This window comes from Cervus canadensis, chromosome 31 (genome assembly GCF_019320065.1).
Source record: "Cervus canadensis isolate Bull #8, Minnesota chromosome 31, ASM1932006v1, whole genome shotgun sequence".
Lineage (NCBI taxonomy): Eukaryota > Metazoa > Chordata > Mammalia > Artiodactyla > Cervidae > Cervus > Cervus canadensis.
In genome coordinates, this window is record NC_057416.1 from 3,593,923 (window position 1) to 3,620,711 (window position 26,789).

The following is a 26,789-nucleotide window of genomic DNA, read 5'->3' on the forward strand; positions in this document are numbered from 1 at the left end:
CAGATTTTTTTAATGTCTTGATGAGCAAATGCTTTTAAAAGATGATTAGGTCATACGAAGCACAATTTTTATTTAATAGCAGACACAGTATGGATTTGCCGGGTATAACACTTTTGTGCAGTATAACACTGGGTGTGGAAGACCAACTTCACGGCCTTATTTTCTGTAATATGTTAAGGTAAAGTATTTTAACAAGAGATGGTGCTTAAAATGGGCTTCCCTGGTGGCTCAGATGGTAAAAAAAATCTGCCTGCAATGTGCGAGACCCTGATTCTATGCCTGGGTCAGGGAGATCTCCTGGAAAGGGAATAACTACTCACTTCAGTATTCTTTCCTGGAAAATGCTTAAAATGCAATTGATTTATTATATGCAAATATGAAAGTTAATACATCACTGAGGTTGCAATAAGACAAACACAATGTTAGAGAATTGGCTTTTTATAAAATAAGGAAGACCTTTATTGGCTTCATATAAATTGTTTGCTTGAAACTGTATGCTCATTTAAAATATTGTAGCTACACACAGTTTTGAAATCTAAAATCAAACAAAATATTTGATTATATTTATGTAAGAATAAAGCTAAGTGTGCTTCAAATGAGCCTACAAATATCAGTACTGTTTTTCCCCAACATAAAGATTTAAATGTTAGTGTAGGAAACTCTAAGGACTCCATATAAAAACTACTAGAACTGATAAACCAATTCATCAAGGCACCAGGATACAAGTTTAACATACAGAATTCCATTGCATTTACTTACACTAACAATAAAATAGCAGAAGGGAAAAGCAAAAAATAATCCCTTTTAAAATAGCATAAAAAAAGCAAAATACTTAGGAATAAACCTAACCAAGAAGGTGAAAGGAGTATATGATGAGAATTATGAAATGCTGATAAAGGATATTAAAGATGATTTAAGGAAATGGAAAGATATTTCATAGTCTTGGATTGGAGGAATTATTAAAATGGCCATACTATTCAAAGCAATGTACAGAGTTAATGTGATTCCTATCAAGTGTCAAATGATCATTGATAGACGAATGGATAGAGAAGATGTGGTGTATACACACACACACACACACACACACACACACACACACAATGGAATAATACTCAGCCATAAAAGATAATAAAATAATGCCATTTGCAGCAACATGCATGGACCTAGATATTATCATACAAAGACCAGTATCAAATGATACTGCTTATCTGTGGAATCTAAAAAAATGATACAAATGAACTTATCTACAAAACAGAAACAGACTCACAGACATAGAAATCAAATTTGTGGCTACCAAAGGGGAAATTGGTAGGAGGGATAAATTAAGAATTTTGGATTAATAGATACAGACTACTATGTATAAAACAGATAACCAAAAGGACAAGGAACTATACTGGAAAGCTAATAATAACCTGTAAGATAAAAGAATATGAAAAAAAAATGTATATATCAGAATCACTTTGAAGTACACCTGAAATTAACACAATATTGTAAATCAATGAAACTTCAATTAAAAAAACAAAAAACACTGTTCTTTCTTCCACTGTGCCTTAAGCCATTATTCCATGTTTCCATTTTGAATGTACAGTAAAATGTCTGTTCTTGTTGTCTCCAATTTGCCTCCCCTAACTGTCTTTTGAACCATTCCAGTAAGATCTGCACACCCACTGCAGCACCAAGATGGCCCCCGTGAAGACCAACAGTAACGTCCTATGGTGAGATCCGGTGGGAGGAGCCTCTCCTCACTGGTCAGGACACACGAAGCCGCTGAGATAGTCGAGCATGAATTCCTACCTGAAAGCCTTGCTTGAGCTGGATTCCAGGAAGAAAAAAAAAAAAAAACTCCTCGGTTTCCTCCTCCTTCACCCACTTCTCCTCTATGACCTGCATTTAATAGTGCTTCTCATCTCCCTCTCGTCTAAACCCCAGAGTAAACAGTTAGAACTGGACATGGAACAACAGACTGGTTCCAAATAGGAAAAGGAGTACATCAAGGCTGTATATCGTCACCCTGCTTATTTAACTTATATGCATAGTACATCATGAGAAACGCTGGGCTGGATGAAGCACAAGCTGGAATCAAGATTGCCGGGAGAAATATCAGTAACCTCAGATATGCAGATGACACCACCCTTACAGCAGAAAGTGAAGAACTAAAGAGGCTCCTGATGAAAGGGAAAGAGGAGAGTGAAAAAGTTGGCTTAAAGCTCAACATTCAGAAAACTAAGATCACGGCATCTGGTCCCATCACTTCATGGCAAATAGATGGAGAAACAGTGGAAACAGTGGCTGACTTTATCTTTCTGGGCTCCAAAAGCACTGCAGATGGTGACTACAGCCATGAAACTAAAAGACGTTTGCTCCTTGGAAGGAAAGTTATGACCAACCTAGACAGCATATTAAAAAGCAGAGACATTACTTTGCCAACAAAGGTCCATCTAGTCAAGGCTATGGTTTTTCCAGTGGTCATGTATGAATGTGAGAGTTGGACTATAAAGAAAGCTGAGCTCCGAAGAATCGATGCTTTTGAACTGTGGTGTTGGAGAAGACTCGTGAGAGTCCCTTGGACTGCAAGGAGACCCAACCAGTCCATCCTAAAGGAAATCAGTCCTGGGTATTCACTGGAAGGACTGATGCTGAAGCTGAAACTCCAATACTTTGGCCACCTGATGTGAAGAACTGACTCACTTTTCCAGACCCTGATGCTGGGAAAGATTGAGGGCAGGAGGAGAAGGGGATGGCAGAGGTTGAGATGGTTGGATGGCATCACTGACTCAATGGACATGGGTTTGGCCGGACTCCAGGAGTTGGTGATGGACAGGGACACCTGGCGTGCTGCGATTCATGGGGTTTCAAAGAGTCGGACACGACTGAGCGACTGAACTGAACTGGACTGAAAACAAGGATTAAGTCTCTTGACCATGTTACGGTCTTCTTAGCTCTCCCATGACCCCATGTCATGTCCAGGAACCCCACCATGTCCACCCCCATCTGAGTCCTCCCTCCTGCAGTTTGAACTGGAGATCCAGCCACTGCGTGACTGTGGTCTTTGTGAGTCTGATGGACACTGACATTTAAACTGTCTACAAATAACTCCCTGATACCCCTCTGCTCCGTTCATCATCCTTTGGGCATGTTCTCCACCTCCAAAAACCTTGTAGTCATCACTGAGGTCTTCCTTGTTTCTCACACCTTAGATTCATTCAATGAGTATATTGTACTGACTCCAATGTTAAATCCAGAGTTCGCGATAAAAACCTTGCTCTATGACTTCTTAATTGTTCTCACTGCTTCCTGGAATGATGTTTCTCAGAATTCCTCACAGTTGTATCTACCTTTTCTCAATGAAGAGCTTCCCTCAACATCCTACTTAACTTGCAACTCAGTCTCTAGTCTGGCAACCCCTTCCCTGACCTGCATGTGTCCGCATCACTGGTCACTGTGTGATGTATTATGTATTTCTGTTCTGTATCCATTTATTAATTCTCAACTAGAATTAAAAGGCAGCCTGGAGATTCTGCTGTTTAGTCTCATATTGTATATCTACTCATTGGAAAAGACCTTGATGCTGGGAGGGATTGGGGGCAGGAGGAGAAGGGGACGACAGAGGATGAGATGGCTGGAAGGCATCACTGACTCAATGGGCATGTGTTTGAGTAAACTCCGGGAGTTGGTGATGGACAGGGAGGCCTGGCGTGCTGCGATTCATGGGGTCACAAAGAGTCAGACACAACTGAGCGACTGAACTGAACTGAACCTCTAGAAAATGTCTAACATAGAATAAATGGCCAATGAGTGTTAACAGAACAAAATATTAATTTTATAAACAAACACAAAAAATAAATGTTTCTAATCTGTCATATTTAATATTGGCAATCTTGATTGTGTAGAAGTAACCTAATTTAAATTTAACATAATTTTCTCCATAAGGTGTTGTAAACATGTTGTAGACAACTTAATATTATAAATTCTATATTTAACAAAATCATCCCCAGTTATAGCTTTTCATATTTTCCTAAAATGGATTAATAAACATAGCATAGGTGGAAATCGTTCAAGTTATGTGGAAATCATTGCAATTTAAATATCATTAGTATAAAGGAAATCAAATTCACTTTTCAAGATGATGATATAGAAAGGGATGCTTAGTTTGTTTTAACTCATTAACATCTATCACTTAATATATAAAAATGAACTCTTTCACACTGAGTCTAATTGCTGTAACAAAATCTATTTGTGTTGTTATTTATATTATATTTTGAGTGCTATTTATACTATATTTATACCATATCTTGCCTAAAATGATTATTTCATAAATGCATATGACAAATCCAATTCACATCTCACTGCTGATATCCCCCGTCAGTTAGCCTATCTAGGGAAGATGCTCTGCACCCTAATTACCCAGGGAGGGTCTGCCTCACTGAAGGTCAGTATGTGAGTGAGTGAAAGTTGCTCAGTCGTGTCCGACTCTTTGTGACCCATGAACTACACAGTCCATGGAATTCTCCAGGCCAGAATACTGGAGTGGGTAGTCGTTCCCTTCTCCAGAGGATCTTCCCAACCCAGGGACTGAACCCAGGTCTCCCACATTGCAGGCAACTTCTTTACCAGCTGAGCCACAAGGGAAACCCAAGAACACTGGAGTGGGTAGCCTATCCCTTCTCCAGTGGATCTTCCTAACCCAGGAATCAAACCAGGACCTCCTGCATTGCAGGCAGATTCTTTACCAACTGAGCTATCAGGGAAGCTGAAGGTCAGTATGTGGTAACACCCAAAGGTTATGCTTCATAACCACTTATTCTAATCCCTAAAATAACTATCCAGTAAATGCAGTGATGAAGCTACTCTTTTATTTTTATTTTTTATTTTTTTTTAAGCTACTCTTTTAAAAAGGTCTTTTGTAAGTGGAAACATCTCCATTTCTTTTGTCTACCTATGCAGATGGGAGGCATTTTCTCCAGTAATGGCCTCAGAGTGTAGACCAGTGGGACCAGGTGGACCAGCCCCAAGATGGTCCGTCTTCTGGACCAAGGCCATTGTGACCTTGACTACCTTTATCAGAACAAGCCCGGACAAGACACGTGTGTCCCTGGAGAACGGGGCATGCGTCCTGCTATGAACGGACACAGGAAGCTGGGGAAGAGGACAGGGGAATAGAGTTTTTTTTTTTTTTTTTTTTTAAAAACTGGTATCCCAGGGACCCTAACCTAATGAGACCCTCCATGAAAATTAATTTCTGCAGTTCCATCAAGCTTGGCAAACACAGCTCACAAAACCCTCTTGTGAAACTCACTTGATCTTGGGGATATTAAAGGTGCTGCTGAAGAAGCAGCTTTCACTCTGGTTTTACCATCTTCTCAAGAAACTTATTTACCTTCATTTAATCTTGCATTTTCCAATCATTTCATTTTTCATGTAACATTGATCAAAATCCCACATGCAAGTTTTGCATGGAAAGGATTTATGTAAAAATTGCTCTGGCTTATAGACATGTATTTAATGATAAATATTAATACAAAGGTGGGGTAAGTGGAAGCAGGATAAGTACATTTCTAAAAATAATATTTACTATCATTAAATATAAAAATTGAAAAACCCAATTGAGTTTCGGCTAGTAGTAAGTTATGAACTTACATTCAATACATAATTAATATTTATATTATGCTATTTACATGTGCTTACATTGTCTCTGTAGTACTAATATATATTTATATGATAAAAAATTCATGTTTAAATTTTATTTGGATATGTTTAATATTATTTTGGTTAATGCTATTAAAAAGAAATTAAACTTAAAGAGCCCTAAGCAGGAGAATCCCATGGACAGAGGCGCTCAACAGGCTATATATAGTCCACGGAATTGCAAAGAGCTGGACACAACTCAGTGACTAGCTAACTAACTAAAAGCAGGACTTAACTAAGGAACCTTCTGTGACTAGACAAGAATCTAGTAACAGAAACAGCGGCCCTGACTGTGTATGAGACACGCCTCTAAGCAGCGTACACTAAACTCACTATTTAATTCTTCTAAGTAGCCTATGATGGCATTCATTCTGTTGTTGTCATTCTGGCTTTAAAACATGGAAGCTCAGGCAACAAGGGGTCAAATAACTTATGCAAGGCAAGAGAGAGAAATAAAATTGGAGTCTGAACAGTGATAAAAAGTATTAAGACTGGAGGTGATCTATTGCAGAGCCCACACGATGTAAGCACAGACCACACCATCTCTCTCATCAGTGCTGCCCTGGGAGAAAGATGTTCCTCAGAAAAAGCACCTCAGATCTCTGTATTCCCCAGCCTACAGCTGAAATCTGGAAGGCACCCCCACTTCAGATAAGGCAATGAAACATGAGGGGCCTTACTCAAAGGATGGTTTTGGTCTTTTAGTCCCTCAAACTGATGGCTTTGCATGGACTGGGAATGCTTAGCTTGGAAAAGGCGAGTGAAAAGGAAAATGATAAGATCTTAATAGACTGAAGGAACTCCCAGCTAGTTCCACACAATAGTTTCTTACTTCTCCATATTCTAAGAGTAGAAATTGTGTCAATTCTGGCCCCAGCCACTCACTAGTTGTATGAGCATGACTACTACAATGCTTAGCTTCAGTTTCTCATGAGGATTTCATGAGGTTAGGGTCCTTGGGATACCAGTTTATCAACTCTCTATCGTATCGGGGTGGTTTAAAAAAGTTGAGATCATTGTAAAACAGCTAGCAGCTAAGTGAATAAACGTAATATAAACAGCATGAACTCATTCCCCTGGATGCATAAAAACATGACACCAAACATCAGGGTTTTGTTGTCATTGTCACTGTTGATGATGATGATCCAAAGGAAGCACACAGACATGGCTCTGCAGGGCATCGCATCATTTCCGTGCAAGACACACAAGCCTTCTCGTTGGGAAGCTCCATGCGGCAGGACGCATCTCTCTTGTTACTCACAAAATCATGCTTAGAGTTTGCACAAGGCCAGACACATCAAAAATGCTTTAGATGTGTCTGAGTTCAGTTTGGTGCATGATCACACATGAATGCTCCAGGCTGGAGGGGTGGGTGTCTAGAAACTCACCTGAAAAGGCAGACACCCTGGAGTTCAGAAATGTCTGGAGTTATTTTCAGGTCCCCCTAGGCAGCGCTCTTGGAGAAGCATTCTGCTGTCCTCCATTAGCATTCTGAATCATGCCTCATGTTCTGCTGGCCTGTTCCATAACAGGCATGGCTGTGACCAGGCAGAGGGCAATTCATCTCGACCGGCTTCTGTAAGAACTGGCGGCTGGAAACAATGCCAGCGATTTTATTTTTGGTCTATTAGTAAAATGACAGCACTAATTCACTTCACAGAGGAACCAAACAGCTGTCAGATGGCAGTAAGCAGAGCGGTGCCCGTATTACAATTTAGCTGTGCTGAGTCGGATGTTCTCACTGGCACCGATTCGCACCGTAAAGTGTCCCCACCTTCCCAGGGTACCAGGACATACATCACATGCTTTTCCTCGGAGGGTACAATGAGAGATGATACAGACTATATACCATCAGGCCCCCACTGGTTAACCTGCCACATTAAAAACACCAAAGTTTAAGGAAATATATGTGACAATTCATGTTCTACGAAAATTATTTCTGAAACTAAAAAGAAAACAATTTTCCCAGCAACATAAAAATTGTGTATCAGCAGCCACCTCTAATAAATTTTCTATTAATTTCTCTGGGCATGGATAAGATGGAAGTAGGGACTTGAAATGGTTGATGATATTACATTTCACACTAAGACGTTTAAGGAAGACCTTTGGGATTGAAACCAAAGCATGAAGCCTGTCAACACAGGAGCTTCTGAGCACAAAATACGTGCAAAAAGGAATCTAGGAAAGCTGGGACTTCACACTGCAGGACCTGCTAGACGCTATTACTGCTGCGTCTTACACACACAGACACAAAGGTAAACCTTGTAAACAAGCTCTGTGTGCAAACAGCGGACAAGGCAGTGACTGCCACCTTAACAACGACCGGATTCACTGACACTCACACCTGAGTCACCCGGTACTGGACTCCGGTAACTAACAGAGTTGTCTCATTAGTTTGATCCATCGATTGTCAGCCTTTTGCAGGGTCCACTTACACTTTTGACTGGGCATTGAGGAAATGGGCTACATAAGACACAAAACTGGCACAGGAAAAGAACAGCTGACTTCCCAAGGAGAGGAAAGAACTCTGACTGTAGGGTCAGGGTCCTACACAGTGGCCGCCTATCTTGGTAATAAAGTTTCATTTATTAACTTTATCAAGCCGTGTAGGGTGACAATCACCCTCACATTGTATCAGGAGAACTGAATAGTTGGGCAAAGATCCAACTGTGAAGCCACAAATATCTACTATCTGGCCTTTGACAGAAAAAGTTGGCCAGTTCTCTTTAGAGGGACCACACCTAATCCCAGCTCTCCTCTGCCTCTAGAGGTCAAAACTTGGAAAATTGCTGTATCTCTATAGGAATACAGGACTTACTCATAAAGTGTTAAGGAGTAAATGAAAATTAAGTACAATAAAGTATTTTTTTTATTATAAACCATTGATATGACTCTAAGGTTTGATAGGCTACATGGCACCTTATATGCAGTTTGTTGAAAGAACTTTTAAAAATATTAAATGTGTCTAATGTACCACCAAGAAAAGTTATGACCAACCTAGATAGCATATTAAAAAAATGAGACATTACTTTGCCAACAAAGATCTGTCTAGTCAAGGCTATAGTTTTTCTAATGGTCATGCATGGATGTGAGAGTTGGACTGTGAAGAAAGCTGAGTGCCGAAAAATTGGTGCTTTTGAACTGTGGTGTTGGAGAAGACTCTTGAGAGTCCCTTGGACTGCAAGGAGATCCAACCAGTCCATCCTAAAGGAGATCAGTCCTGGGGGTTCATTGGAAGGACTGATGCTGAAGCTGAAGCTCCAATACTTTGGCCACTTCATGCGAAGAGTTGACTAATTGGAAAAGACCCTGATGCTGGGAGGGATTGCGGGCAGGAGGAGAAGGGGATGACAGAGGATGAGACGGTTGGATGGCATCACTAACTTGATGGACATGAGTTTGAGTAAACTCCGGGAGTTGGTGATGGGCAGGGAGGCCTGGAGTGCTGCGATTCTTGGGGTCGCAAAGAGTCGGACACGACTGAGTGACTGAACTGAACTGAATGTACCATCTGAAGAATATTATAAATGTTGTAATGTATTTCATTGTAATGTTGTATCTCATTATTGTTTAAATAGAGAGTGAAAATTGTTTCTATTTCATTGTTGTTGTTGTTGAATCACTAAGCCGTGTCTGACTATTTGCGACCTCACCGTCTACAGCACACCAGGCTTCCCTGTCTTCCACTATCTCCTGGAGCTGTCACAAATTCATGTCCACTGAATCAGTGATGCTACCTGGCCATCTCATCCTCTGATACTTCCTTCTCCTTTTGCCTTCAAGCTTTCCCGGCATCAGGAAATCTTCCAGTATTTTTTTTTCATACTGTAGTTTATAAGTGAAATGATATCTCAATTTTTTAAGACCTCAGTCTAAATGTATGAGCATTAATTATAACCACACGCCAACTAGTTCCTTTGACTTAATGAACTTAAATACAAAAATAATTTTCTATCACTACACTAAGATAAAAACCCATAGTTACTCTTGTGATTCATGCATCTGAGTTTTCCTTCCAAAAAAACAAGTAAATATGTAAATTTTGATACACATGTCAGAACTGTGGCATATGGGGAGATTTTGAGCAAGTGTGAAAGTCTTAAAAAAAAAAAAAAGATGCAGAAAGCTGAAACCCCAATTTTATTTGTTGAGATGGATAACACATCCAGATCTAAAATGTGTTCCATCGTATTACTGCACAAAATCTCCCATTTGCTACCCTCCCACACCCAGGCGGAACTGCAGGAGAAAACTCAGATGTCCCCCACACACCAGATGTCCACTCACCCACCCTCCTCTCCTTCCCAAATGTGGCTTTCCATTCCATTATCTTAATATTTAAAAGCATATTTTAAGAAAAGTGGATGTACGGTTGGAAAAACAAAATTAACACTTAGAAGATATATGATTAAAATGACTACTGCATCTTAATAGGAGCTATACAAATAAACTCATGTTGCAAATCAACATGCCCCAGGCTAGTCTGCTTTTGTTAAATAGTGTTTTTTCGTTTGTTATATTTTTTAACTCCCGAGGATAAGAAAGAAATATAAGGTCATATTTTGAAAGAACCAATGTCAAGGATGTCTGCAAGGAAGCAAGTAGAATATACCAGGCAGTGACTAGAAAGGGCATTTCACCCTCTGCTGTCACAAGGGGAAGTGTTTGCAGCCCACAGTCTCCACTAAGAGGTTTTAGAAAAAAATATTTAAATACAAATAAATGAAAATACAATGGAGAATACAAATAAATGAAAAAATATTGCTTTTCATTACTTGAATGTTCACTTTCATTTCTGTATCTTATTCTTTTGGTTAATACTTGGATATAATTTTAGGTTTACATTACTCTGTAGAGAAAGGAAAGGCTACCCATTCCAGTATTCTGGCCTGGAGAAATCCATGGACTATATAGTCCATGGGGTTGCAAAGAGTTGGACACGACCAAGCGACTTTCACTTCACTTTATTTCTTATATTACTCTGAGTAGCACAGTTCAGTTCAGTTGCTCAGTTGTGTCTGACTTTTTGCGACCCCATGGACTGCAGCACGCCAGGCTTCCCTGTCCATCACCAACTCCCAGAGCTTGTTCAAACTCATGTCCACTGAGTCGGTGATGCCATCCAACCATCTCATCCTCTGTTGGCCTGTTCTCCTCCTGCTTTCAATCTTTCCCAGCATCAGGGTCTGGAAAAGTGAGTCAGTTCTTCGCATCAGGTGGCCAAAGTATTGGAGTTTCAGCTTCAGCATCAGTCCTTCCAATGAACACCCAGGACTGATCTCCTTTAGGATGGACTGGTTGGATCTCCTTGCAGTCCAAGGGACTCTCAAGAGTCTTCTCCAACACCACAGTTCAAAAGCATCAATTCTTCAGTGCTCAGCTTTCTTTATAGACCAACTCTCACATCCATACATGACTACTGGAAAAACCATAGCCTTGACTAGACAGACCTTTGTTGGCAAAGTAATGTCTTTGCTTTTTAATATGCTGTCTAAGTTGGTTACAACTTTCCTTGCAAGGAGTAAGCGTCTTTTAATTTCATGGCTGCAATCACCATCTGCAGTGATTTTTCAGTCCAAAAAAATAAAGTCCATCACTGTTTCCATTGTTTCCTCATCTATTTGCCATGAAGTGATGGGACCAGATGCCATGATCTTAGTTTTCTGAATGCTGAGTTTTAGTCAATTTTTTTTTTTCAGTTTCCTCTTTCACTTTCATCAAGAAGCATTTTAGTTCCTCTTCACTATCTGCCATAAGGGTGGTATCATCTGCATATCTGAGGTTATTGATATTTCTCCTGGCAAGCTTGATTCCAGCTTGTGCTTCATCCAGCCTGGCATTTCGCATGATGTACCCTGCATACCAGTTAAATAATCAGGGTGACAATATACAGCCTTGACGTACACCTTTTCCTATTTGGAACCAGTCTGTTGTTCCATGTCCAGTTGCACAAAGGAGTGAAATAAACAATTAAAATAGTAAGAAATGACTGATTATAGAACATGCACAAACACATAGTATAATTTTATATGATGCCCTTTCAAGTTGTTCAATAAAATCTATGGCTTAATTTGTTGAAACTAACAATAAATCCATGATTGATTTGTCTTCACGATGATAATTCAAGTTTTACCCTTAGTACTCACTCACCTCCCAAGACTTTTCTCTTTTCTGTTGATATTTTGCAATAATATCTTGGGTCATAGACAAGTTGCACCTCAGAATATGAATCCTATACAGGTCAATATCATACATATAATTCAGAAGAGATTATATTCAGTTGGCCAAATGTTAGCCAACTGGACTTTTTGGCCAAACAGAAAATTACAGTTTCTGCCTACACTTAAAGAAAACAACTTTAAAAAGAGGAAGAAGTTGCCAGTAAGGTTGGAGATTTTTAAAATTAACACATTTTTGAAAAATGTGCTGAGACTTTGCACTACAGATGTTTGATATTCAGTGACCCACTAACCTTTGCTAGAAGAGTCTCAGAAACAATAACAAATTTACATGGTAAGTGCAAAGTTGGAAATGAACTCTGAATCTCCGGTAGACTGAGTTGAAAACTTTGCAGCTAAACAAATATTTCTATTTCTGTCATTTGAGTGGATATTTGGCATTAATTCCACTGGGTATCAGAGAGTGAAGCACTTGCTTAAAGCTTAACTTTTGTACAGGGCTACAGACCGACTACAGTTCATATAATTTCCATTTCTCTCACAAAAGGACCTGAAGAAGAGAGGCAGGTATCCTTCTCTAAAACTAACTTTGATTTATCAAATTGTAATGTATTTTTGTCCTAATTTATAATGTGCACTTCTAGCATTCTTGGATCTTTTTTTATTTCAGCCCATGGATGGTTGTGGGCTTTTCTTTTTATAGTTCAAATAAATCTCATTCTTAGTCATCTCCTCCTATAACCAGAAAGAAAGAAAAGAAAGTGAAGTCACTCAGTCATGTTCGACTCTTTGTGACCCCATGGGCTGTAGCCTACCAGGCTCCTCTGTCTTCCAGCCAAGAGTACTGGAGTGGGTTGCCATTTCCTTCTCCAGGGGATCTTCCTGACCCAGGCGTCCCGCGTTGTAGGCAGACGCTTTACTGATTGAGCCACGTGAACACCCTTCTATAACCAGAAGCTAGAGTAAAAATCTAACGTTACCTTTCCTCAGTGACCTCTTCATATTAACGTATTCTTCTTACTGTAGACTAAAGGCTAAACAAATCAACCACAAAACAAGAGCAAAAGTGTCTACCTGAGTTAGGAAAAAAATTTGAAGTTACACAATGTACAACTTGCCAGCTCGTCCTAAGAGCAGAGAGAGCCACTCACAACTACACCAGGGATGAATCTGTTTTTTGCACTTTCACTTGAAAGATTCCATTTCTTTTTAAATCTTTGACTATTTTTTTTTTTTAAGCTGAAGAGACACAATGCACAGAGAAGTTGGGATAGAGGTAGACAAAAGTGTCCCGAGAATAACACAGCACAAGGGGAAACGAGCACTAAATGAGACAGTCATAAGCACTGAAGAAGATTATATAATTCCCAAGTTAGAAGAAATAACCACCCACTACACTTACTGAGGTCATTCTCTATGCAAGTATTGCAGAGCCAGAAGAATAAATTAGAAGTGTTGTATACCAAGGACAGAGCTATGTGGTAGAAAGACCTCATCTTCTCTATATCTTGTAACAATTCTGAGGTTGGAACTTTTCAATTTTACAAGTGAGGGAACTGATACAGTAAGTGCTTAAGTAATTATCCAATGGTCATACTCAGTGATTGGGAAACTGGCTTAAACCCACACTCAGAATTTTTGCACCACCCACATGTAAACATTTAAGAAATTAATTTTGACAACCCTTCCCATTTCTAGTAGCAGAATCGTAGGAAGCCAAGACCTGAGGGTGTTTAAATAGAGAGGTCATCTAATTTCTAGCATATTGAGTGGCTCATTAAGGACCAATGATAGCCAAAAAATATAATTTTAAGAAAAAAAATCATCCAATCTCATTATTTTTGCTTATAAGCTTCATTTTAAATAATGATTATTTACTACAGCCAAACCACCCTGAATGTGCTTTATTTCATCTAAATAATGATCACTTTTCTTCCACATTATCTGAGATTACTTATTGCCAAACACATATGTATATTAACTTGGAGCAACTTGTCTATGACACAAGATATCATTTCAAAAGATCCACAAAAAGAAAAAAAAAAAAAAAAGAAAGAAAGAAAAGTCTTGGGAGATGAGTGGGTACAAAGGGTAAAACTTGAATTATCATCATGAAGGCAAATCTTAAGAAACACAAGTATAATTACACTGTGGGAGGTGAAGTATCGACCAATCCTTCCTTTGTTATTGAACAACAATGCTGAGGATGTCTTTTCTATGGAATTAATTTACCTTTTATTAAGTCCCTTTTAGACAGACCACTATTTCCGTGCCAGTGATGGCCTTAGAATCCATGAACTCAGCCATTTGAAAATGATACTGAATGACTTAAAATTACCTGGCCCCACTTTTTATTCTATTTCCATGTAAGAGCCAGAGATTCATTTAAGAATATCCATTTCTAACATAATCTACATTTTTTCCCTTTACAATGTTCATTACTTGATTTTTTTAAGTACACATTGCAACAAGCTACATAACTCAATAATATAGAGAAAAACCAAGCTATCCATCTTAAGCATTTCAATCACTCCCACATACATGTTTATTAACAGTTCAGGTATCCTCGGGTACTTTTCTGGGTACTCATGGGGTGTATGCTACACAAATATATGGATGATGGATACACATACACACATATGTGTGCATACATACACACATATACAAGTACATTTAAAAATTATTTTCAACAAAATATGATTATACTGTATTTTTCCCACTTTCTTGTATCATGGATGTCCCCTTAGGTCAATACATATATGACTAAAACTATTTGAACCATACTGAATACTTTAAAGAAAATTATTTCTTAGGATGATGTCTGAAGAGAAATTGTACATGATGATATAAAGAGTGTGACTGTGTATAGTGTGTGTGTGTGTGTACTGGTGTCTCACCAGGGAAAACGACTGACTTAATATCACTAAATAGGTCCCATGGTAAAATTTATGATCTTGATGGATCACTGCTATCCACTCTTACTGAATCAGAAACTGGATTTTGTATCACACAGAGATAAATTCATCTCTCAAGGGAAAACATATTAATTAAGTTCACAGAACATATAAAATCAAAATGCCAAATTAATAGACTACAGTTCACAGGAACCAGACCATCCACACTGACAGGCCAGCCCTAGTCCACCCCAGAACTCAAGGCCCATCTATGAAGCCCAAGTGTAGCCTGGTATCAGAATCAAAACAACAGAAGTAAGAGATAAGATAAGCAGCAGAAATCAGGTTAAGGAACACCTGATGCCTCGGGGTAGCAGAGCTAATATTATCAACCTTTATGACTTTTATGTTAGCTAGGAAACAACCGAGACCTTGGTGAAGTCTATGAAATGTTTTTTTTGTGGAAAAAACACACATACCTACAGAACTGTGCATCCATTCAGATCTTCCTGCTCTGACCCAACATCTGATTGACTTAGTTGAACTTTTAGAAAGTCACTACTTCTCTCCTATCTTTGCACTTTTTGGAGATGTTAGTGTTCATGTTACTAACAGGAATTATTAATTTCAAGTGCCATTTCAAAACCTTTGAAGAGTGGTCCTAGTGTGTCTACTGCTGAAAGAAAGGAAAGCAAGTGAAGTCACTCACTCGTGTCTGACTCTTTGCGACCCCATGGACTGTAGCCTGCCAGGCTCCTCCGTCTATGTATGGCATTTTCCAGGCAAGAGCACTGGAGTGGGTTGCCATTTCCTTCTCCAGGGGATCTTCCCGACCCAGGGATCGAACCTGGGTGTCCTGCGTCGTAGGCAGACGCTTTACCGTCTGAGCCACTTGAACACCCTGCAAATCAAGAAAAAAAGAGGGGACGAGGCTCTGGCATCTAAGCCTTGGGAAGGACTGATGTGAGGACTGACCGCTTTGCTCTCCACCACCAGGGGAAGTGTGTCCTCGGGAAGCTACGTCCTCACCTGGGCTCAATAGCCTAGAGGACCTAATAGTCAAGAGGAAAGCAATTCCAGACGTTTCCCCTTCGTTTTAGCCTCAGTAATTGTTATAAATCCAAAGTAATGGTAAAGCATTGGCTAATGGACAACTAACTGCTGTTCTTCCACCTTCACTTTCTTCATTTGGAAATGCTTCTCTCCTGCCAGGAGGGTCATTCACGTTCCACGCTTTAATTCAGGTTGAGTTTGGATAATCACTTCAAGGGAGAAATAAATCAGCGCTGACATCCTAAATAAAGCTTTGAGCTTGAAGGGTAATAATCTAGCTGTTCTTTCTAAATCCAGATCCATGGATGTTAAAGGAAAGAAAATTCTACTTGAGGGATGTGTCAGAGGGAAATGCCAAATGCATTCAGGGGACAAGAAACACTCTCAGTGAGAAGCCCCGCCCACCACGGAGTTAATCACTTAGTGAGGCCAGAATGGAAGGTCTGCACTGTGGCCAAGATTCACATTTCCCTGGCGAAAATCTAAGTAGTTTATGAACACCAAGCTCATTTTCTTCCCCCAAATAAATCCATAATAAATGAAATCAATCCATTTAAGTTTTCACAGGTTTAACTGAATGGCCTGTATGGAGTCCATTATTTTTTAAAGAAGAAATGCTTGTATATGTAGTGGGTCATCAAAACTCTTTGTCTTTAAACCATTTGAGTGTTTATTTTTTGGAAAGTGTCTGTGTTTGTGTGTGTGTTTTAGAAACTTCTAGATAAGAAGATGTGTTAACCAAAGAGAAAATCAAATTTCAATCAGCTAACTGTGACACTTATTATCAATTCTTTTAGGTTTTGAGGGTAAGAAATCTGAACTATGAGATGAAATTAAGGTAGGGCTAAGTGAAGAATTTTTATCAAACAATATTTTTAAATATTTACTTAGAGTCACATGTCAAGTATTGAAATCACTCCTTGGAGCCCCCACTGCTCTCAAGGATGCAAACAAAAATGACCACAAGAGAGGACATAACAGGCTCCCCTCTAACAACTCGGGGGGGAAGCTGCTGCAAGATTCAGGATTCACTTAATCCACATTATCCCACTTCCATCTATACACATTTCAGGCACTTCAGTCATGATTTAAAAGCTAAAATGTGATGAAATTGTAAAATGGAAGCATATGCAAATGAAAGTCCTTCCATCTGTTTACCTGTCCAGTGAGATGAATTCAGCCTTTCTGAGGATCTCACAGAGGAAGAGTTCTATCCCAGGGCTGGTACGACATTAACCTGATCCCCCTGACTGCACCACCAGCCCGAGGGACCACACTCCAGGCCTACCAGGAGCTCCAAGTACAAACCAGGGAACGTCCCACAGTTCTTACAGATGGTAAGTTGTTGTCCTCCACACTTTTGCCCATAATTCTTCCTCACTCAGAAAGACCCCCCCCCCCGACAATGACCCATCTTCCTTGGAGAACATGTATTCAATGACTGATACAAAGTCGGCATTTAGCACTTGCACTCTTTAAACACATGGTGGTATAGCTCAAGTATTAACTTCATCCTGATCTCTACCTGTCCCCACAAACACTGGGCTTCCCTCCTGTCCAATCATGTCAAACACCATAGCTAGTTATTAGAACCAACTGTGCTCTCTGCCCTACTGAACTTTGTCATTTTCGCCTACTACTTCTTCAGAAAAAACACCATTCTCATCATCTTCTTTGTATTCCTAACATTTAGCTCAGTATTGAGTCTCTGGTAGATACTCAATGAAAGCATAATAAATAAATGACAGAGAATGAGTGAGTAAATCTGTGTCCATTTACATAAGGATATACATATATGCTCCATGCATATATAGTGTGTGTATTCATATAGGCACATATGTATATATACATAAAAGTGTGATTTTGTGTATACACATATGTGGATACATGCATATCTTTATGTGTGTATTTTCATACATGTAAACAAATATTATATGAGAGAAAGCATAGTACATGGTTAAGAATGGCAACATCTGGAAATAGGCAGATTGGTGTTTAATTTCCCCCCTTCACTATTTAGTAGATATAAGGTCTTGACAAACTAAGTTACTATACATCACTACTTCATTTTCTCTGTCCAGTAATATTAGGTAATTTTGCTGTGCTTATAGGAATCTTGAAGATTTAATAAGAAAATGTATATAAGAATTTATACCATTTTAGGCACATGTATTCATCCATCTGTTCATCCACCTGTCTGCCTATTTATTATGTATCTACCTACCTATCATCTGTCTTAACTACAGATTATCTATCTATCCCTTTCATCTATCTACCTAACTATCATTCACTTATTTACTATCTATCCACAGTGAAACATATACCTTAGTGTGGACATAATGTTATAATCAATAGAATGAATAATTTTAAGACAAAAAAAAACCTGAAAGAGCAGAATTTCTCTAGAATATAATTATATAACCCAAGGGAGTTTCTTTAAGCATGTTTTTTGGCAACTGTTTTTTTCACTCCATCTAATGTGCTAGTTTGTATGCAATACAGTTTCGTGATACAAACCAATCTTTGCAATTTAGTAATGTCAAATTCTTCCTCACTCTGCTGGTGGTATTTTTTCTAGAAAGATATCTAAACTGTCAGATTCTTATAGATTTCAAGCACAAAATTTAAGGCCAATACATTCAAATATGGCACCATGGGAAGGTGAGATAAATGCTGAATGTATAAAATTAGTATTTTATAGACAAAATATTTGACTGTATACAATTGTGGTTATTTTTTTTCCCTTTTTAACTACCATGTCAGCCAGATTTTTAAAGAAATCTTTTAAGAAAATAGATTCTTACCATTTCTATAAGGTTTGCCTTAGACAAGAATCCAATTTAACTTTCCTTTTACCTCAAACAATTACAGCAAAGGTAATTTCTGTGGTAAAATGTGCATAAAATTTCTGTTCCAATTTATTTAAAAAAAAAAAACGAGTCGTCCCATGGATAAAGCCTTGGGCAATTTGGTTTCCAATCAATAGAATTGCCCTACACTATCAAGAAATGTTCTACAGAAGAAAAGTATTAATTTTAGTGAGTGAACATTGGACTCAATTTGAATCACAGAATCAGGGTTTTCTATTCAAATGCAGCTTATATAATATATAGAAATTCTTTTTACACAAATACTAGAGTATAAAAATATAATGTCAAAGAAACTTATTTTACCTGCAAAAATATCTTAAAAGTCAATCTAAATCATAGTAAATAATTAGTATTAAAGAAACTAAAATTTTAAAATATAACCAATACTAAAATTATTGAAAGTTAATGTATGAAAAATTGCCAAGTAATTCAGGAAACATCTGACATGATATTCAGGATGTGCATTAATGAGAGAGGTGTCACTTAAAAATAAATTAAAGAACCAAAAACTGGGAGTGAAAGTATTTTCATCATACATTCACTAGTGTTTCTAATATTTAGTTCACTTTGTCACTAGTAAGACAAAATATTAGAACAGAGAAGACTCGCCTTTTAAAAAGTGAAACAGATAAAATCATCAGAGTGACAGGTTCTTTGGAGCACAATTCTAGATTATCACATGTCATCAAATGGATTTGTTCTCTTTGTCCTTAAGTCTCATGACTGCCTGTCACACATTTATCATGACATAATATCTTTCATGTCTTGACATGCCATGTAAAGTTTCTGACCTCCTGGAAGATTTTTTTCTTAAGTCATAAATAAATGTGATGATATAAATAATTTTATTTCAGTAACTGAGATCTTGATGAAAAAAACTTGGAAGGTAGAAAAAAATGAATGTTATTTATATACCTAAGCCTTCAACATTGGACAAGCATAGGAATATTGATAGTAATTCATCTCATTGTAAATTATGTGTAATCCCAATGTATTTCTTATAAATTTACCAAATAAAATCATGCAAATTCTTTGGCTGGCCATGAAGAATAATGTTCAGTGACAGAACTAGGAAATATAACTTTATAAAATACCCTATTAAAGTAGTAGCTTCAATTTTATTATTCTGTACTTATGGGTTAAAATATGTTGATTTCATCAACAATCTACAAACTTACCCACTACCTAAAAAGCTAATTACTATATGTGAATAATGTTAGTGAGACATGTATAAATATCTCCATTTAATTTTCAAGGTTAAATTCAATGACTGAACACATTAATTAGAATAATTTAATTTACTGTTTCCATATTCCTTAGGTAGCTTAATATCTCCATGTATGAATAACAATTTATGTAAATAGTACTTATTCCAAAATACTGTCAGCAAACTATAAAGTCCAGTGCCCAGATTAAGCCCAGGTTAAGTTTATTACTAAGCTATCTTGTGTAAACAGATATTTTTTTTAAGTTTGGAAGATTTTCTCCCAATTCAACAAATAAATAGAAATAAAAAATTAAACATCAATCTGGTAATACTAAATAAATACTTACTTTAATTGGAAAAATTGGTAATAATTTAAGAACTAGAGAAAAAATTGAAGCTGATTTAGCATTAAAATTTTAATTCAAATTTTCCCTAGAGGTCTTGGATAAGACATAGACATTTTATTGTATTATTTGTTTTTTATTAGTTACTTGGAAGACAGTGTTGTCAGTATAAAAACCAGTGGGATTTGATGTTCTAGTTCCAAAACAACTTTAGATATTTTTCTGACTCATTGGTTATGCTTAATATTATATCTGAATAGGTGTATCTGAATATTTTATACACTGTTCTCAATATAAATCTCACTTTTTCCCATCACCATTGCATTGGTAAGTTATAGTTGTGTATAAATTTCCTGTGTGAAATGATACTGATAAATCAGCTGATATTTACAAAGTTTTAGTCTCTTCTGCAAAAATTCTCATCTTTAATCTTCTATTTAGACTGCAATTAACTTTATTTCACCAGATAATACAAATTCATTTTATCAGTTGATCTGTAAGCTAATAAAAATATTTTACAAATAAAGATATTGCATATTTTATGATTTTTATTTTGCTAACAAAGCACTTTTATTTTAATGCTTTGCTTTCAAAATAATGAGTTGTATTTACTTGTAAATATCAGACTATATTGTAATGCAACTATTGAAAACAAAAATTTCAAACATCTTCATACAACATTTAAAAAAATGCATTTAACTCACAGCTCTGTTTTTCTCATCATTTTCCCAATTTTGTTGATAACTCATAAACATTTTCCCAACAAAGCCCATCTCACCAATCATTTTTCACCATGCCATGATGACAACCACAAACACCACCACCAACAGCCCAGAAAGATTCAGTTTAATTATTCATTTGGCAGTCACTCAGCGTCAGTAGAGTTTCTGCAACATTTATCTTATAAAATTCACCAAAACATGGTATTAAGGATCAACTTTGTCAGAAAGGGAAAGAAAACTGCCAAGGTTTCTAAAATGTTGAAGCATTACCCACCTTCTGAAATACCATATGTGCTGACTGGACAAGTTCTGTTTCACAGTAGCGAGTACAGATTGCTTCAGAAACACTTTTGTAATGTCAAGTGAGAAAGAAATTATGTGAAGCTGGGGTATACAGGAAGTGGTAGATACAAGCAAATCAGAAAGCTAGTAGCACCTATTAACCTTGAACTAGCCTGTTACTCTTCCAAAGATTAAATGATCCCCAGGTAGTCAGTAATGAGCTTAAAGATGAGTTACTCTTTCAGGCAACGGATGCACGTTTATATATAAAAGCAGTGACCTGGAAGAACTGTAGTCAGAGTTAGTATAAAATTCTAAGCATCATTCCACATAAGACTTTACTTAAATAAAAGGGTGAACTGCTCTGTTTATATTCCTTTGCAAAGAGGACATTCTAACCTTGTATTTTCTGATAATTGCATAGTAGCTAAGTTCAGTTGCAAAAAGCATGTGAAGATTTTATCTTCTCAAGAAGAATGAATTTTGCCAAAGTGTATGGAGTACTGCAAAGAGGAACACACACAGAGGTGACTTAATCCAGGAAGGCTCACTAAGTGAAGCCCAGTCACTGGATTGGGCCTACCCCTACCCTACATGCTGCTGCTGCTGCTAAGTCACTTCATTCGTGTCCGACTCTGTGTGACCCCATAGACGTCAGCCTACCAGGCTCCCCTGTCCCTGGGATTCTCCAGGCAAGACCACTGGAGTGGGTTGCCATTTCCTTCTCCAATGCGTGAAAGTGAGAAGTGAAAGTGAAGTTGCTCAGTTGTGTCTGATTCTTAGTGACCCCATGGACTGCAGCCTACCAGGCTCCTCCGTCCATGGGATTTTCCAGGCAAGAGTACTGGAGTGGGGTGCCATTGCCTTCTCCCCTACCCTACATAGCCCTTTTCAATTCATGGGCTTCAGAGTTTATGTTAAAAATAAAAGATTCTGTATTACACATGAGAGAAAAAGTAAAATATCTATGTGAAACAAGATTAAACAGACCTCGGCACTTATACTTACAATATTAGGAGTGCACTTTCCTAAAATTGAATATTTTGCAATCATGTATATTATTCCCTCTATCAAAGGTTGAAATCTCCTTTATCTTCTTGAAATTTCTGCCCAAAGCAGTCAACAATGACAGTGAGACCCTAAAGTCACCTCAGCACAAAATCTGAAAACACCCAAAAAAAAAAAAGAAACACAACCCCCATGCCTTGCAAGCACCAAATGAAATTACTTTCTTCATTCGAAGTTTCAAATTTGACCACCAAAACTCATCTAATGAAACTCACTTTACCTAGGCACCAACTCTGAATACTACTGTCCAACAATTATTTTAAGAAAGCTTGTCTGCATTAAGTTTGGAAAAAAGGAACACTCTCAATTAACATCCTAAATACTCGAAACTTCAATGCCACATGTCAAAAGAAAACCATTCTTCCAATGAAAAAGCTCTAGCAACAAAGGAATATTGTCAACACATGTGTTGTGCCAGAAATTTGAGCCATCACAGTAAATAGCATTCTCCCAGCATCAAAACATAGAAGTCAAACATTTGAACCAATCAAACCACCTTTGAAGCAGCAACTTTGGTTTGTGTGAACAGCCTTCCTGGCCAGTGTGAAGCCGCCTGCAAGTGGGTGTGGGTGGTGCGTAGCGAGCATCTTACCTTCATACAGCGCTTTGAATCCCTGGGCACTCACAGCGAAGTCTGTCGTGAACCACAGGGTAAGGATGGAACCGCTGCTGACGATGGAGGAAGGCAGCTGAAATCCCGATAACCTGAATTTCAAAAAGACGTGAATATAGTTAAAAAGTATGAACGTGTTATTGAAGCTTATGTGATGCAGCCACTCAATCCTTCTTTCCACCGTGGCCTACTTATTGACGTAAGTCATTGAACAATTATATGATCCGTACACCAGGTGTTGCCAGTTCATTGAAATGAAGTACATCCCAGTACCAGAACTTGCGTACTTGAACAATTTTTGAAAAGACCCTTTCCTGAAGGAAATGTACAATATGGCATTGTCTAAACATAATGCATGGAACTTAAAACAATGCACTCAACCTTATACCTGCAACACAAATTAACATTCCATGTGCTTTTGAGTTTATTTTTCTAATCAATGTATTGTCACATCTCATCATTACTATGCTTATCTTTTACTCTTTCCATACAATAGATCAGTTTCTCTTGAAAACGAAACACATACTAGTCACAGCATCAGGAATAAGAGTCAATGATTGCCTTGAACAGACGTCAAATGCATTGATTTTAATATTTTGTTTTCAAGAGAGATTTTTTAGATTGTAAGATATATGTTTCAACTATCACTAAGTTGGGATACATTTAGATATCTTAACAATGATAATGTCAAAACTCTGAAGAAGGGAACTAGTATAATGATATGCACAATACTTTACAAATGAAGAGCTTTTCAAAAGGCCAAAGAGATGTTTCATCAGTTTATATTTTACCTAAAGCTTGCTAATTAAGCAGTCTCTCTACGGATGCATGGTTTAGTACAGTCTGAACACAAACCTATGATTCAAAAAAAAAAAAACTAACTTGAACATTCATTCCTAGTAGGAGAAATTCTGTCTTGCCAGGAAGCCTATGGTATTAAATGCTTGATTATAACCACTGTAGTTGCCGAATCAAACCAGAAGCTAATAAGAGAAAAATGAAAGGACAATTGCCAGCTGCTAAACAGAACACTTCCAAATAATCCCTGGATCAAAGACGTGCCAAGGTAATTTTTAAAAATACATTAAACTGAATGAGAATACAAAATCCAAGATAGCAAAATCAGCACTGCTTAGATGGGAAGGAATGGCACACACAGAAAGGAGGGAAATTCTCATATTTGTAATCCAAGTGCCCATCTCAAGAGCTTAGAAAAGGGATAGTTAAAAAAAAAAAAAGCCAACGGAAAGCAAAAAATTAAAAACACCAAAATCAGTGGAAATGAAAACAGAAAAACAACGAAACAAAGCCTCCTCTTGGAAAAGATAAACAAAATTAACCGAAATTAACAGAAAAATAAAATGTAGCACAAATGACCTGCCCTGCTCCAAAAAAATGGGCAGGATTAGATAGGACACAGATATCTAATATTAATAATAAAATAGCAGATTTTACTCGAAACCTCACATTAAAAAAAAGAATGCCATAAAAGCTATAGCCATAAATTTGAGACTAAAATGAAACTGGTTACTTTCTTTAAACACATATAGGACTGTAACTTACTCGATGAACTAGATCAATGTGAATAACCCTGTAACTATTAAAACTCCCCCAGAAGAAATGTCTAGGCCTGGGTGTTTTTACAGAGGAATTATTTTATCTGCCTTAAGAGTCAAGGTCTGATTTAACCTAAAATGGACTGCAATGGGTGAATTTAACTCAGATGACCATTATATCTACTACTGATGGCAGGAATCCCTTAGAAGAAATGGAGTAGCCATCACAGTCAACAAAAGTGTCCAAAATGCAGTACTTGGATGCAATCTCAAAAATGACAGAATGATCTCTGTTCATTTCCAAGGAAATCATTCAATATCATGATAATCCAAGTTTATATCCTGATCAGTAATGCTGAAGAAGCTGAAGTTGAATGGTTCTATGAAGACCTACAAGACCTTTTAGAACTAATACCCAAAAAAGACTGGAATGCAAAAGTAGGAAGTCAAGAAACACCTGGAGTAACAGGCAAATATGGACTTGGAGTACAGAATGAAGCAGGGCAAAGGCTAGTAGAGTTTTGCCAAGAGAATGCACCGGTCATAGCAAACATCCTCTTCCAACAACACAAGAGAAGACTCTACACATGGACATCACCAGATGGTCAACACCGAAATCAGACTGATTATATTCTTTGCACCCAAAGACGGAGAAGCTCTAGACAGTGGCAAAAAAAGGCCGGGAGCTGACTGTGGCTCAGGTCATGAACTCCTTATTGCCAAATTCAGACTTAAATTGAAGAAAGTGGAGAAAACCACTACATCATTCAGGTATGATCTAAATCAAATTCCTTATGATTATACAGTGGAAATGAGGAACAGATTTAAGGGACTAGATCTGATAGACAGAGTGCCTGATGAACTATAGATGGAGGTTCATGACATTATACAGGAGACAGGGATCAAGACCATCCCCAAGAAAAAGAAAAGCAAAAAAGCAAAATGGCTGTCTGAGGAGGCCTTACAAATAGCTGTGAAAAGAAAGGAAGTGAAAGGCACAGGAGAAAAGGAAAGATATTCCCATTTGAATGCAGAGTTCCACAGAATAGCAAGGAGAGATAAGGAAGCCTTCTTCAGCCATCAATGCAAAGAAATAGAGGGAAACAATAGAATGGGAAACACTAGTGATCTCGTCAAGAAAATTAGAGATACCAAGGGAATATATCATGCAAAGATGGGCTCAGTAAAGGACAGAAATGGTATGGACCTAACAGAAGCAGAAGATATTACGAAGAGGTGGCAAGAATACACAGAAGAACTGTACAAAAAAGATCTCCACGACCCAGATAATCACTATGGTATGATTACTCACCTAGAGCCAGGCATCCTGGAAGATGAAGTCAAGTGGGCCCTAGGAAGCATCACTACAAACAAAGCTAGTGGAGGTGATGGAATTCCAGTTGAGCTATTTAAAGATGATGCTGTGAATGTGCTGCACTCAATATGCCAGAAAATTTGGAAAACTCAGCAGTGGCCGCAGGTCTGGAAAAGGTCAGTTTCATTCCAATCCCAAAGAAAGGCAATCCCAAAGAATGCTCAAACTACCACACAATTGCACTCATCGCACACGCTAGGAAAGTAATGCTCAAAATTCTCCAAGCCAGACTTCAGCAATATGTGAATCGTGAACTTCCAGATGTTCAAGCTGGTTTTAGAAAAGGCAGAGGAATCAGAGATCAAATTGCTGATATCTGCTGGATCATTGAAAAAGTAAGACAATTCCAGAACAACATCTATTTCTGCTTTAATGACTATGCCAAAGCATTTGACTGTGTGGATCACAATAAACTGTGGAAAATTCTGAAAGAGATAGGAATACCAGACCACCTGACCTGCCTCTTGAGAAATCTGTATGCAGGTCAGGAAGCAACAGTTAGAACTGGATGTGGAACAACAGACTGGTTCTAAACAGGAAAAGCAGTACATCAAGGATGTATATTGTCACCCTGTTTATTTAACTCATATGCAGAATATATCATAAGAAACGCTGGACTGGAGGAAACACAAGCTGCAATCAAGTTTGCTGGGAGAAATATCAATAACCTCAGATACGCAGATGATACCACCCTTATGGCAGAAAGTGAAGAGGAAATAAAGAGCCTCTTGATGAAATTGAAAGAGGAGAGTGAAAAAGTTGGCTTAAAGCTCAACATTCAGAAAACTAAGATCATCCCATCCGATCCCATCACTTCATGACAAATAGACTGGGAATCAGTATCAGACTTTATTTTTTTGGGCTCCAAAATCACTGCAGATGGTGACTGAAGTTATGAAATTAAAAGATACTCCTTGGAAGGAAAGTTTTGACCAACCTAG

At 37.9% G+C, this 26,789-nt stretch overlaps 1 protein-coding gene across 1 annotated transcript in view; it reads right to left on the minus strand.

The window, feature by feature from the left end:
* The window catches only part of CSMD1 (CUB and Sushi multiple domains 1), a 2,005,298-nt gene that overhangs the window by 1,368,238 nt on the left and 610,271 nt on the right, over positions 1 to 26,789 (minus strand). Inside the window, exon 3 of the mRNA XM_043454305.1 lies at positions 22,897 to 23,009. Coding sequence (XP_043310240.1) covers positions 22,897 to 23,009 — 113 coding nt within the window. The remainder of the gene's footprint in view (positions 1 to 22,896; positions 23,010 to 26,789) is intronic.